The following is a 14,498-nucleotide window of genomic DNA, read 5'->3' as shown; positions in this document are numbered from 1 at the left end:
ATATAACATTGAGAGTGAAAGGAGGCGGCGTGGGGAAGGCTGGAGTGGTCAGGCTAAGGAGGAAAGAGACGGAGGGGAAACCAGCGAGGCGCGAAAAACAAACAGAGAAAAACAGAGTCTGTCGGGTGGCACTAACAACCGTTCAGACCATGGAGACGCCCCGGGAAAAGATATTGTGGTGGCACACAGCTGGTGTTTGAGTGTGTGTGTGTGTGTGTGTGTGTGTGTGTGTGTGTGTGTGTGTGTGTGTGTGTGTGTGTGTGTGTGTGTGTGTGTGTGTGTGTGTGTGTGTGTGTGTGTGTGTGTGTGTGTGTGTGTGTGTGTGTGTGTGGGGTTGGGGGGCAGACCTCCATACACACCTCCAAATGAGGTGCTTGCACGCACACACACAAATGCACACGCATGCACACACGTAAACACCTCTAACGTGCAGCAGTGTGTGTGTGTGGGGGTGAAATGGTGGAGGTTAGAGACCAGACCACCACAGATGTCCGTGTAGCAGTACAGTCAGCAGCCCACTTCAAAATCAACCTCTATACACATGCTGTGTGTAGCATGTAGAGGGTTTAGTCATGTTGTATAGAGTGAGCAGTAGAGTGAGATCTACTGCTTGTGTAACGAGTGTTAGTAGAGTGTGTATTGATGCTGTTTATGCAGAGTTCTTATTTTCTTAAGAGTGTGTAGGGGTGAGTGTAAAGTGTGTAGTGGTGTCATACTGAGTGTGTAGCTATGTGGCGAAGAGTGTGTTCTTACATCTGGCTCCAGGTTGACACACCTCTTGAAGGCGCGGGCGGCTCCCGCGTAGCCCTCCAGAGCAAAGTAGGCACAGCCCAGAGAGAACCACACACCCAGCTGGACACAAACACACACACAAAGGGTTACTAAAGGCTTAAGAATGTGCAAGTGTGTGTGTGTGTGAGGTCTAAACAGGTCTAAACGTTCGAATATAGTTATCGAATATATTTAGGTTTTTCCTGAAAATATTCTGAGGGAGTGTGGCAATTTGAGAGATAAAACCTAAGGTTGTCTGTTGTCATCTGTGGAAATACTATCTTCTCTAAAATGATCTTGTTCTAACTGCACCAGTCGCATCCATCTTCCTAAATTGTATGCAATTATCTCCGAAACTCAAAGTAGGTTTTCAATGGCTCAATGTTGTTTCTCACATTCACATTCATAACAGTGGAAGTTGATTGCTTTTCAGTTTTTCCAAGTGATTTGACAGTGTTGTTTTTCCGATCATAATGGCTTTTTGTTTTGAATCGAGTCATTTTGTTCCCCAGCAATTTTCTTACATGTCTGGTCTTTTGTGGTTTGATGGTGTCCACACACATTCCAGACCAGATATAAACTGAAATACTGTTGTTTTGAAAATAAAATCATTCAAGCACTTTTCAGATCCAATTACCCTCCAAGCGCAGTGGTAATTCGACTGAACCCACGTCAAGAACATGTGACCCTCCGTCATGTGATGCTAGACTTCTGGCCGACCAGAGAAACCCTGGACAGGTAAGCTCAGACCGGACGTTCTGATCGGCCACAGGCTCATCCACAGGAAATCATCTACCAGCGGGGTGTCTATCCTGACAACCAACCACGATGACCTCTGACCCCAATCTCCTTGGGTTTGTGCGTGTGCTTGTGTGTATGTGTGTGTGTGCGCATATCCAATGCCAGCTGGGTTGAATTTAATTTCAATTGAATCCATTGAAGGAAGGGATTTTGCTTCTATTTTTAACCCTGGGCCTTGGACTGCTTTGATATGGCCCAGATACCAGGCCATCCTCTACGCACTTCAAAGTGACGGAGGATCTACTCTGGCATTTCATCATTTTGAAAGGACGATGAGGCATACCTTGGTGGTAACACCAGTAAAACCCTTCACTCATCAATGGAGGGAAGGGTTAAAGTTCACATTTCTGAAACATCACAAATGGTTTTGCAGTTCTGTGACCTCTCGTCAATGTGAATCATTTAATTATTGTATTACTGTGTTATTACTGTATTAATATGGGTAATGATTACACAATTTAGTGTAAATTAAATTATAACCCACTGGAAGCTATAATGTTTCAGTATAATGTTGACTGAATGCTTTAAGGGAAAATCAAGGTCAACTCATCCAGTTTAAATTACAGCAAAGATTGAAACCAACAATAACGGATCAAGGATTTCTATTTTGTTTCAGTTTTATATGTTTGAAATAATATTTATGTTTTTTTTAATCTTACAGCTTAAACTTTCTAGCCCAACAGTGTTCTCATTCAATTTTGTTTGCTTTAACTGTAAAATAAACGGTCTATCAAACTATAAGCAGAACCCTTCCTCCTCTATACATCTATGTGTAGAACCCTTCCTCCTCTATCCATCTATGTGTAGAACCCTTCCTCCTCTATCCCTCCATGTGCAGAACCCTTCGTCCTCTATCCGTCCATGTGCAGAACCCTTCCTCCTCTATCCATCTATGTGTAGAACCCTTCCTCCTCTATCCATCTATGTGTAGAACCCTTCCCTCTCTATCCGTCCATGTGTAGAACCCTTCGTCCTCTATCCTTCTATGTGTAGAACCTTTCCCTCTCTATCCGTCCATGTGTAGAACCCTTCGTCCTCTATCCTTCTATGTGTAGAACCTTTCCCTCTCTATCCGTCCATGTGCAGAACCCTTCGTCCTCTCAGTGCCGTGTACCTGCATGGCGTTGACGCGGAGGGAGTGCTCGAAGCAGTCCACACACTGCTGGAACTCCTTGTTGCGCAGGTGCAGCAGGGCCTTGGAGCGCATGGCGCGGGCGCTGCGCTGCCCGGACAGCTCCCAGGCCCTGTCGTAGTACTGGTGGTCCCGCAGCACGTCGCCCAGCAGGCAGTACAGGCTGGGAGTCTCCTTCTTCGCCAGCTCCCTCCTCAGGACCTCCTCCGCCTGGGGACAGAGCAGTGGGAGGAAGGTGATGCGTCGATTCCTCCGCTCCACCAAACGTCACGTTGGAACAGGACAGCGATACCACGATGTGTTTCCACTGGGATTCCTCAATCTGGGGTTGGGCCAGGCGCCTGGCCAATATAGGGGGTGTGTGTGTGTGTGTGTGTATGCCATTTCTCAACCCTAGCATCGTTAAAGGTTCATGGCTGTAATAAACATCTAGCTCAGTGCCAAGTGGACAGACAGGATGATATTGGAGATGCTAAACTTAAGATGTTGGGAGATATTGTTTGCCACATTTTATACACGGGTCTAGGAATGCATCTTAAGTAAGCAGTCACAGACAAGGTTAGAATATTTAAAGTCCAAACATGGAACCATGAAGCAAGCAGTCACAGACAAGGTTACAATATTTAAAGTCCAAACATGGAACCAAACATGGAACAGCATCAAGTAATGAAAATGTGAATTTTGTGTGAAATTGTGTGTGTTTGTATGAGTAGTCTAAATCAAGTCACACACACACACACACACGCACGCACGCACGCACGCACGCGAGTAAGGGAACTGTACCAAGGCACATTCTCATAAAGCCTAACAGAAATGGCAGACTGGATCAGTCTGAAACTATAATGTGTTTTGACACAGGGACGTTCAAATCAAAGTCAAAATAGGTCAGATCTAGGTTGACCACCTCTTTGGTCTGCACACACAGGGATCGACATAGAACAGCACCATGCCACATGACAAATGCATTTCAATGTAACAATGTAAATCATACATCACTTTAGCTTTGACAAACACAGTGTTGACAGTGGATACTACTTTTCAGGATGTAGCAAGTTTAACGTTGGTCTGTTCCTATCATAGGGAGTCCTATTTGACACGGGTAGATTCAGGGTGGAGGAAGGATCCCACTGCCTGCCAGCAGTGTGAGGCAGCAGGACATCATCAGAGCTAAAGGCTGGGAGAGGGAATTACACGCCAGGCAATCTTGTGGAACTGGTGGAGGCTTGGTGGAGAACTCCACTGGGATCGTCCCTGGAACTTCATTACTCAGTCTTTCATACCACTGCTGCACCACCTCCAGAGAGTTTCAGAGCGTAGTTGTGGCTATTCACAGTGGTAGCCTTTCGAAAAGACGAAAGACTTTGCGCTTATAGGTGACTTACTAGTTCTTAGGTTACTAACAGACACTTCTTCAGTCCATCACCAAAATATCTCAGCCTATCAGGAAGCACGCTGCTAAGACTCTGCCATCCTATTTATTACCCATTCCATTGAACACCATGGAATACCAGAATATTACAACATGTGCCAATTCCTTTGTCTGCAGAATGGAAGCCATGCAAAAAAGTAACTAATATTTTTGGGAATAGTGGTCGATAGCTTGATAACTGGACTGTGAAAAAACAAAGTCCAGCAAATTTCTGAATGGGCTGATAGGCAGAATCACCGGTCATGGAGATGGTGTTTTTAATCACGTAGCCAGTAATATGTCCATATTGTGTCCATTGTGAGATTTCAATGAAATGGGATGCTAGGTCATTAGTGTTCCTCAGATCAGATCAGCTGAACCCGATTCTGGAAGAGTCCAGGCCGGACATTGAGTGAGTCCTAGCGTGATCGGATTATAAAAGTCCCATTGAAACGGCAAGTGAAACGAATGTCAACGAGCCAATCAGAATCCATCGGGGGTTACAGGACAAACGGTGTGAACAGGGGCGAGTCAGGTGCAACGCAAGAGACTACAACAACTATAAATAGTTAGAGAAGGAGATGGCACGCTGGAGAGACACCAAGCAATTACATACAAACCGGCTGGCGACTCACTGGCCATGCCCTGTGGCTCCACATAAAGGCCTGGCCAGACAACAACCGGGACTTAGTGCCGCAGCAGACGAGAGCAGTGGCTAAACGCACCTGGCTCATCACACTGACCGGGGGAAAACACGAGCTGTAACGCAATAGGGAGGCCTGAAAGAGCCCCATTCAGGGGCCCGAACAGGGAGCTGGCTTGGGGTACGGCGGGGTCGGAGCGGGTAAGGGTGGGGTCGGCCACCAGGTGGGCGGAGGGTGGTTGGAAAGAGGGAGGGAGGGAGTCGATGGTGGTGGATACTGAGTGTATTGTCCCCAGTTGGTCCCTGGATGGACTAAGTGTAGAGCGTTTTGAAAATGTTTCACTGAGGGAAAATGCACTGAATAATGGGTTGAGAATGGGTTGAGTGCGCTTCGATGATCTGTGATCTTTCGCAGAAAATCCTAGTAATTATCCTGAATGACAGCTAGTCTTCTTAGAGCAACAGAGGTGTTTTGGGTTCAAGGCCCGGGCGGATGCTCTCAGAACCTTTTAAGAAGAACCAGATGATTATTACCTCATCATGTTCCTCAACGCCTGCTGGTCCAGACTTCAGATCAGATGGCACACTGAGATTTAGTATTTAGTCCTTAAGGAGACACTTTTATCGGAAGCAACTTAAAGTGAATCCGATCATTATGTCATTATGGTGAAGGTGGCGTTATGGGCCTCTTGCTCTGAGATTCCTGCGGATAGAGGTTAGCCATCAGGCCCCAGAAACGCTCGGCTGGACTATGGTGTGTAGGAATATGGAGACTTGGCCTAAAGAGAACCGTAATAGGCAGAACTCCAAGCCCTGCGTTCCACTAGTTGCACAGGTAACCCTGGAGGTTACAGTCACGGATCTGTTGTGCAGTGGAAAATCAGCGTCGGCTAAGGTACGCTTGGACAGTGGAAATAAATGAAACATTGCTATGACAACAGCAGAGCTACCACAAGTGTCTACTGCTGGAATATAAAAAGTATAACAAATCCGGGCACTCACAGTTTACAGGTTGCGTGCAAAGCCTATGGGAAGTGTGTCAAAGACACATCGAGATAGAGCCCAGCATTAACATAAACAGGCAATGTGTACATCTTACTGTCAAAACTGCAGTCTATTGAAAACAAGTGTACGACGTAAGAAGCATTCACATTTATTTTCAGTGGTATCGGTAACGCAAGAAAAAATAAAGCTTTCTCTCCCTCCGTCTCCTTTCCTTCTGTTGAATTGACCTGACCTCTGTAGAGCAGATCCATCCTGCTGGCTTCATCACAAAAACACAAGGAGAGAGCCAGAAGAAGAAAGAACGATGGAGGGGGAGAAAGGCAGAGGGCCGACCATGTTTTATCAATCATCTGAAGACGGACTTCAGCCGCTGAAGAGCGGCCTTCCCAGAGACAGAGGGAGAGACAGAGACAGAGAGAGTGAGCGAGAAAGAGAGAGCGAGAAGAGCATGCGAGAGGGAGGCTGCCAACCCAAACACACTGGACTTCTGCTCACTTATGTGTGTGTGTGGGTATGTGCGTGCGTTTGCATGTGTGACCGCGCCCTTATCTGCTAGACCCGAGAATAAACAGGTTTTTGGGCTGCAGAAAATCAGGGACGATGAAGATAATGAAATGCATTATTTGGGATGTGTGACTGTCTTTTATCATATGGGTGTGAGTGGGAGTGCACATCCATATAGCAGATAAAAGCAAGCTCCACCATAAAGGGAAAACGTGCGAATTGAAAGAGGACAAAGATATTGGTGCTCACACTTGTTTAAACACGTGTCTGTCTGTCTGTCTGTCTGTCTGTCTGTCTGTCTGTCTGTCTGTCTGTCTGTCTGTCTGTCTGTCTGTCTGTCTGTCTGTCTGTCTGTCTGTCTGTCTGTCTGTCTGTCTGTCTGTCTGTCTGTCTGTCTGTCTGTCTGTCTGTCTGTCTGTCTGTCTGTGTGTGAAATGCATTTGTGTGGGTGTGCGCGCCCACGTGTGTGTGTAGAAATGCATGTGATTTGTGCGTGTGCATGTGAAGAAAGGCATGCGTGTGGGCGTGCCGGCGTGCGTGCGGAAATGCATGTGCGTGCATGTGTGCGTATTCGCCCACCTTGCCGTGTTTACCCATCTTCTCGTGGCAGATGACCACGTCCTCCCAGAGCTGCATCTCCTCGTACAGCAGCAGGGCTGAGCTGGTGCAGCCCAGGTCCATGAGGAGGCTGGCCAGCTGGCTCTACAACCACACAGAGACATCCAGTTACACACACACACACACACAGCATGGTTACTATACCAGCTTTACAACACACAGTCAGGAACAATACGTTGTGGTCCAACCTCCACAGCCACAGATATAAATGGAAAATGTACTGCATTCATATCGCGCTTCGCTTAACAGCGGCCACTTAAAGCCGTTACAATCATTGCCTAAAAAAAAATCATAATCACACGTTCATGCACACATTCACACACCGACGGCGGTGTCAACCATGCAAGGCAAGAGACAGCTCGTCGGGAGAGGTTAGGGTTAACTGGACACCTCGAAACGCTGCTAGGGGGAGCCGGGGATCGGACTAGCAACCAGACATATTCTATCGGATTCCTGCCTCTACAACTAAACCCAGACACGCCGAGGAATTTTTTTTACCTGGGATGATGATTTGATTTAGTGAAAATATGAAATATGCTACATCAGTTTATCGCTGACTTTGCACCTTGTTGTTGGCTATTGAACGAATGACAGAAAAGACTTGAGGTCTGCTAAGGGAACGTTATATCAGATGGTTGTGAGCGGGGACATTTAATACCAATTTTAACCAATAGTCACTGGTGGTGCAGTTGGTATTTGGCCAATCAGCAATCAACCTTATGAAAACCTTATGGTGGGCATATGCAAGATAGATGCCTGACTTCTCTGAATATTTAAGCGTTCACTGCTGGGCACTCTCTTGGAAGAGATTACATTAAAAAAAAGTTGTAAAAACATGTTGCTATGCAATTTGGAACACAGCTTGGTCTCTTCTCGGAACGAGACTTCCGAGACCAATTCATCCGAGACCAGTTTAAGACCGAGGCAAATTCACTCCGTGTCCAGGAAGAGAGCATCAAAAAGAACAGACTGGAGCACTACAGCTCCATCAACCCCTCCCTCCCTCCCTCCCTCCCTCCCTCCCTCCCTCCCTCCCTCGCCAGGTGGTCATACAGCACCTTCCCCCGCTCGCCTTTATGCGGTTCTTAGTTATTACACACCCTCCGACCTCTGTACGTATCCACCTCTTCTTCTTAGCTTAGGCCCAGCTAGGCTTACTGTTTTCTCCCGTTAGCAGGAAAACCTACGCTGACACACTGATAGGAGCTGTAGCTGAGCGGGACAGAGGGAAATGCGGATATCTTATCACAGGAAGTGGGCGTATAGCCACAGACCCAGACCCACACACACACACACACACACACACACACACACACACACTTAGATAGAAGGTTTTTAATAAGAGGTTTTCGACTGTTGATCTCAATATAGCAGGTGATGAAGGATAAGTACCGCACAATATAAAATAGAAGGTGGAGGTTTTTGACTTTTTATCTCAATACAGCAGGTGATGAAAAGGGGCAAAGTACCTGGATTGACCAGTGGGGTGGTGCCTGGCAGCAGTAGAAGATCTTCAGACGCTCGCTTACTGGACAAGTTGGGTCCTCAAAGTGGTCTGCTATCAGCTGAAGAAGAAAAACGAACGGAGGAGTACCGGACCTCGTGAATGCAAAATCGTGAATACAGACTTGTGAATGTCTGAACAAACGTGTCGTAGCATTGAAAAACCATCCAACCGTCATCAGACACTTCCACCTCTATGACAAGAACCATGTTCATCCAAACATGCCGTCACCTTCTCCCCCCCCCCCCCCGGGCATTGCAAAGGGGAATCATGGCAACGGCATTGCATCGGCAATGGAGCGAAGCTGATCGCTCCATTCCCTGAAACAAGGCTGGGAATGTTATCGGAGACGGGATCGGCTTGGAGCGTTGGACAGGAGGTGGCGGAGGAGTGGTGCTGACGTTTGTGTCTTTATGGACGGGACAGTGAAGACGGACCGGAACGCGTGTCTAAAGAGAGAGGGAACGACCTGTTGCTAGGTCGCCACACGTCGAACTGTCGACATCGTCAGCGCACCAACGTCTTGAGCCGCCAAGCAAACATCTTTCCATCCTTCTCGTCATTAGGAATGAGTGTCATGGTATACACATTAACATCGGGAAAAGTCCCGTCTCCGATGCAACCGCACTGTGTCAGTGGGGAGGATTAACCTGGATCAGACGATTACATGTAAGTTGTGTGGTTTGGTGGAAGGCCCGGGGCGGGTGATTCATACGGAAAGGAGGGCCCTGGGGGGGTTGCTGCGGTGAAGCTGGAGCACCTCGGGCTAGAAGCAACAACAACGCATCGCTCAGACGGAGCGCAATCCCAGAACAATCCATCACGAGTCTGGAAGACTCATGGAGGTCGTCTGACAGGAGGACCTTAGAGCTGACGCACTACCGGCTCGTGGAAGCCCGTCGTCTGGGTTAATACGTCCGTATCAGAGGGTCCTGAGAAATACCGGTCTCGAATGTCCCACTGAACCCCCACGGGACCCAAACTGTGCACTGACGGACGCTTTTGGAAAAGCGCAGGGATTTGAAGCTTGATGCGATTGTCTGTCTCTCTCTCAACATCTCTTTCCCCTTCTTTTGTCTCTCACACTATATCCCTTCATCATGTTTCTCTCTCCCCCTCAAACTATTCGGTCTGAACGGGAGTGAGCTGCCAGAGGCTCTCACAACTTGTTCAGACTCTTTTGGTTCTCGTGGATTCCTCTGTTTCTCATCACAGATTGGTGTTTCTCACATTATCCTGCTGGCTGTGGTCCACGCCAAACACGGCGGCAGCGGTGTGTGAGCCAATCACAGATGTTCTGGAGGATGGTGTGCTATAAAGGGATGCTTACTGAGACGCGTAAATCAACCATCGGATCACTTCCTGTTCTGCTGCTCCACTTCCTGCTCTTCCGTCCTTGCGGTTATTCCTCTGGAAGTGCTGACATTTCCAGAGGAATAACTACAGAGCCGCCCAGATCTGCTGGAACAGGTCCTTGCTCTGGTTGTACTGCTTGGGGGTGGAGGGCTGAGGGTGATGAAGGAGTTTAGGGGCGGAGGAGCTATGGGGCTACGTTTTAGGGAATCAAGGGATAAAGGGGGGAGATGATAAATGTTGAAAAAGTGGAGGGGTTAGGCAGGTCTTTGAGGGTTTGAGTTAAAGAGTGAAGGGGTGAAAGGGGTGAATGGTTTACAGAAGTATGAGTCAAGGAGTTGAGGCATTTAGGAGTAATGGGGTCACTGCTGGACCTCCATCTCAAGTCCAGCAGTGACCTCTCTCACCTCCTTTAGTCCCAGAATCCTCTTTGTCTGGGGGAACTACCCGCCACCCCAGAGCAGCTGCCGTGATTAGAACCAGACAGCCCCTCCCTCCCTCCCTCCGTGTGAGAGAGAGCAGAGTGAAGAAGGAAAGGCTTGCAGTCGGAACAGCTGTATGGTGTCTGGATACTTTAACAGCCTTCTGCACCGGTGCTACCACCACCACCACCACCACCACGTCAGAGCTAGGAAGCACCTCACAACCCGCTATCAAACCTAAACACTTGACCACTTCTGTCAGGGGGGGGGGGGGGGGGATGGTGGACGGTGGAGACGGTGTTGGCCTATGCAAACACACAGTCGCACACACACTCAGACAAATGCTAAAACACACGCATAATTCATCGCATTCATACTCAAGCTGCAATACACACACGGCACATCTCATTTCCAATGCTGACCTTGCCGAGAGGTCCGTGCCGCGAGATCTCACACACACACACACACACACACACACACACACACACACACACACACACACACACACACACACACACACACACACACACACACACACACACACACACACACGCACACGCACACGCACACACACACACACGTATGGAAAGCCAAAAGTGTCAAAACTATGCCTCAATGTAGATGCAATATTTTTTTGCGGCAATAACTCAATGCCCTATTTAACTGAATTATATCAATGCCCGTCTAAAACGAGGCGTATGTTTGACCCTTCGGGCCTTCCACAACACTGTCGATGCACATACACATGTATATATTCCGGTACCTGTGTTTGCATCATGGCCCTCTCCACCCTGCGGGAGCTGCCTCGCTCCAGACGGGTCCTCAGACAGAGAGCGCTGACCTCCACCGCCCAGAACTGGGGCTGAGACAGGATACACTGCGGAGTGAAAGCCCTCATTAAGATATATCAAATGCATATTAATATCGTATTTAAGAAGCTGAGGCTGAGACAGGATACAGTGGAGAGTACTATGTCAAGATATATGACAAATATATTGCACATCGAATGAATCAATCACATATCAAACATACATATTACATTTTACAAACTCATCCTTTGGTTGTCCGAAAAGTTCAAAACGCAAAACACATCTGAAACTCTGACCGCCGAATTACTGGTGTAGTGTGCTTGGATTGGATGGTTTGCGCTGACTGTTATCTGGGTTGTGGCTGGTCTGCTGTGTGTGCACTGATAGCCGGGCTAACATCACTTCCTGTGGCGACAGGAAGTGGATGTAACTCACAGCAGAGATGGAGCTGTTCCCAGCGTTGGCTAATCTCCAGTGAGCGTAGCGTAGCGCTGAGGTCATGTCTGCTAGGATGCTCAGGAATTTGTCTGTTAGTGTGTGGTGTGCACGTGCGTGTGCACGTGCGTGCATATGTGCATCTACATATATGTGCGTACCCGTGTGTGCATGTGTGTGTGGGAGTGAATGTGTGTGCGTGTGGGAGTGAATGTGCATGTGCATGTGCATGTGCATGCATTTGTGAATGTTCTCCAAGATCTAATGTTACAGCATACCAAAGTCTAAACTGCAAAAAGATGATGCCATGAAATAGACTCGAGAACAGGACTAAAGGCGTGGCGAGGGTTCTACTTTACTTTTATCTTTCAGAGTATAAATAGTACACTGTGAGTAAACCAACCTTTGATTACCATCCAGACGACCATTAAGCTGCTCGCCCTGCCCCAACAAACACCAACATAGTGCCACATCTGTTGGGGTTGGTTGGCTGTTGTTGGATGACGTTATTTGTCCAATCGCTGTTGGCACACTACTAAGGCTAGCAGTGTATTAGCATCATAAGGTCTCAACACTTTCTACTTCATTTTTAGTTTTAAGTGTTATCATGGGTTTAGAGATATTCTAGTGGGGACCAACTCTGTAAAAGTAGTGTGTGGTCTGCAGACATTTTGAGTTGAATCATGAATTAGGAAATTGCTGTTTATATGTTTTAGTAGTCAGTAAGTTAAGTTGTCATCTAAGAATTTGATAAAGTTGACTTCTTTATCTTCATTTGTTTATACAGTTATACTTTCGATTCTAAATTAATGTGCGCGTAATTATTTACATGTTTAATTGAGCAGTTATACACTCGTTTGTACATTTTTATATTTGGTGAGGTATTTATAAGTTGAGTTATAAATCTGAAAGTGCAGTGCCATACATTTGAGATCTTCTCTCACATGTCGCATCAAGCCCTGCATGCGGATGCTAACACACATTGTTCGAACGATAAAAAACATGTCGTAACGGGATGACCCGCAGGTCACCCTTCATCCCCTGGGCCCCCTAAAAGAATGTCAGTAAGCCAAAAACCCACTGCAGCCAAAAACATCCTTGAAAACACTTTGATCGACCCACAGACCCATAACATGCCGATCAATATGAGCATAAAGAAGAGTGGTGATCGATGGTCACCACGCATTGTCCCTTCAGACCGCTCGATAAAAGCAACCCCTTCTCCCTTCACTTGCGGTTAGCTCAGCGCGGGGTGTTTTCGCTCTAACAACGCACAAGAGGAGACGTCAACCTTTGAAGGCAGCCATGCGTCTCCGTCACTGACCGCTGCTCTCAACATAGGACCTGGTCCAGGGGTTCTCCACTACAACATCTCCAAAGCGTTGGCGGCCCGCGGCTGACCCACGATACGGCTCTTCCAGACCCGGTGGGGGGCCTTGGAGAATGACTCACCGACATTATATCGGAGGAGGAATCATCGATGAGGTAACGGTATCCCCCTCCATAAACTCCCTCACCCCACCCACCGCCACATAATACTGCCACCCCCCCCTGAATGAGTCAATGACGTGCCCAACGTGGGTGGGTGGGGGGGAATCCCCCCCAAACCACTTTTTGGTAGGATGCCTCTCCACTTGGGTCTTTGTACAACGAATGTATTCCACTCTATTATCTTAAGCTGAGCAAACTTAAAAGCAACAAATTCCGTCCCAGAATCAATACAGTACTGCGGTTCTGAAGCCGAATGGCTGTGGACATACCACAAGGAACAGGTCACTGTTTGAACATAAAACATTTCCATATATCCATGACATGGCCGTCCTCCAGAGTTTCAGGCCGCACGAGGAGGATTTAAAACGAGCCTGTGAGGAACGTCACACGGGGGTTAGCGATCGCGATCAGACACATCATAAACCAAAACATGATGAAGGAATATCCGCCATGTCTGTTCTGGAGCCAATTAGAACCCAGCGGGGATGAGCGATCGTCATGCCTCCACAGTCCGCGAGGCGGTCAGCAGGATGTCGATGATGACCGGCGATAAGTGGACAGACGGACGGAAGGGCATAGAGAAAGAGGTGATGAAATGATGGAATACCTCCACTGATGCGTCCTGATAGCTCTCTCACCAGGGTGACATCACTGCCCTGGTCTAACCAGTGTGACATCACTGTCTTTCTTTCCACACATGGTATTCAAAAGTCGTTTTGTTGAGCGAACTACAAGGGAGAGGTTTAACTACCATTATACAGCTACTAGTTGTAAAAGGCCTCAGAAAGGGATGCAAGATCTGGTTCAAACTACCTACATTTTTGAGGTGGTTATCGATTGGTTCATCGAACCCTGAACACATTTCAAGAAACACACACACACACACACACACACACACACACACACACACACACACACACACACACACACACACACACACACACACACACACACACACACACACACACACACACACGCACACACACACAGTCATCGCCATGGCAGCACGCCAACCAAATCATTGTGAAACCCTAGATTTAATCGTTTCAATAAAGGAAAAGCCTACATCACTGCACAACAGAATGGATGTCCCCACATCAAGGGGTAGCCAGGGGGTTTGGGGTTCTGTGCTGAAATCAACACTGACACCTTGAGCAGCGAGTGGTTCTTCATGCTGTGATCTGCATGTGGCAGGGAAATCACTACGACAGGTGCAACTACACAGACTTTCCTTGCGGCTGATCCCAGGATGCACTCTCCCCCCCCCCCCCCCCCCCCCCGGTGACCGTTACCACACCAAACCATTGCGAAATCCAATCATTACACTGAGCAGTTTCTAATTTTAAACCGTTACCATTAATTAAGAGTACCTAGACCTCATCCTCTCGAACGCATAACGGGAAATGACCAACCCACTGCCGGCTCGCGTCATTGCGTTTCAGACGTTGTGCGGATATATCTGGATTCTAATTACCCAAACGCCCCTCCATCTCCTCGCTGAGACACCATGGCAACCAGATCCCAGCCCTCCTCAGTGCTAGAGTCTCCCGGGCCTGGGAGGAAGGAGCTTCAGGATATCCAGAGATGTGTAAAGACGACGCG

At 47.8% G+C, this 14,498-nt stretch overlaps 1 protein-coding gene across 1 annotated transcript in view; it reads right to left on the bottom strand.

Moving 5' to 3' along the window:
* The window catches only part of ttc27 (tetratricopeptide repeat domain 27), a 62,184-nt gene that overhangs the window by 15,044 nt on the left and 32,642 nt on the right, over positions 1-14,498 (bottom strand). The window contains exons 10-14 of the mRNA XM_056609471.1: positions 10,925-11,038; positions 8,352-8,447; positions 6,844-6,966; positions 2,687-2,914; positions 754-852 (exon numbers count right to left, since the gene is read on the bottom strand). Coding sequence (XP_056465446.1) covers positions 754-852; positions 2,687-2,914; positions 6,844-6,966; positions 8,352-8,447; positions 10,925-11,038 — 660 coding nt within the window. The remainder of the gene's footprint in view (positions 1-753; positions 853-2,686; positions 2,915-6,843; positions 6,967-8,351; positions 8,448-10,924; positions 11,039-14,498) is intronic.

Source organism: Gadus chalcogrammus, chromosome 15 (assembly GCF_026213295.1).
Source record: "Gadus chalcogrammus isolate NIFS_2021 chromosome 15, NIFS_Gcha_1.0, whole genome shotgun sequence".
NCBI lineage: Eukaryota > Metazoa > Chordata > Actinopteri > Gadiformes > Gadidae > Gadus > Gadus chalcogrammus.
The sequence above is the reverse complement of the archived record's forward strand: the minus strand, read 5'-3'. Positions and strand labels throughout refer to the sequence as shown.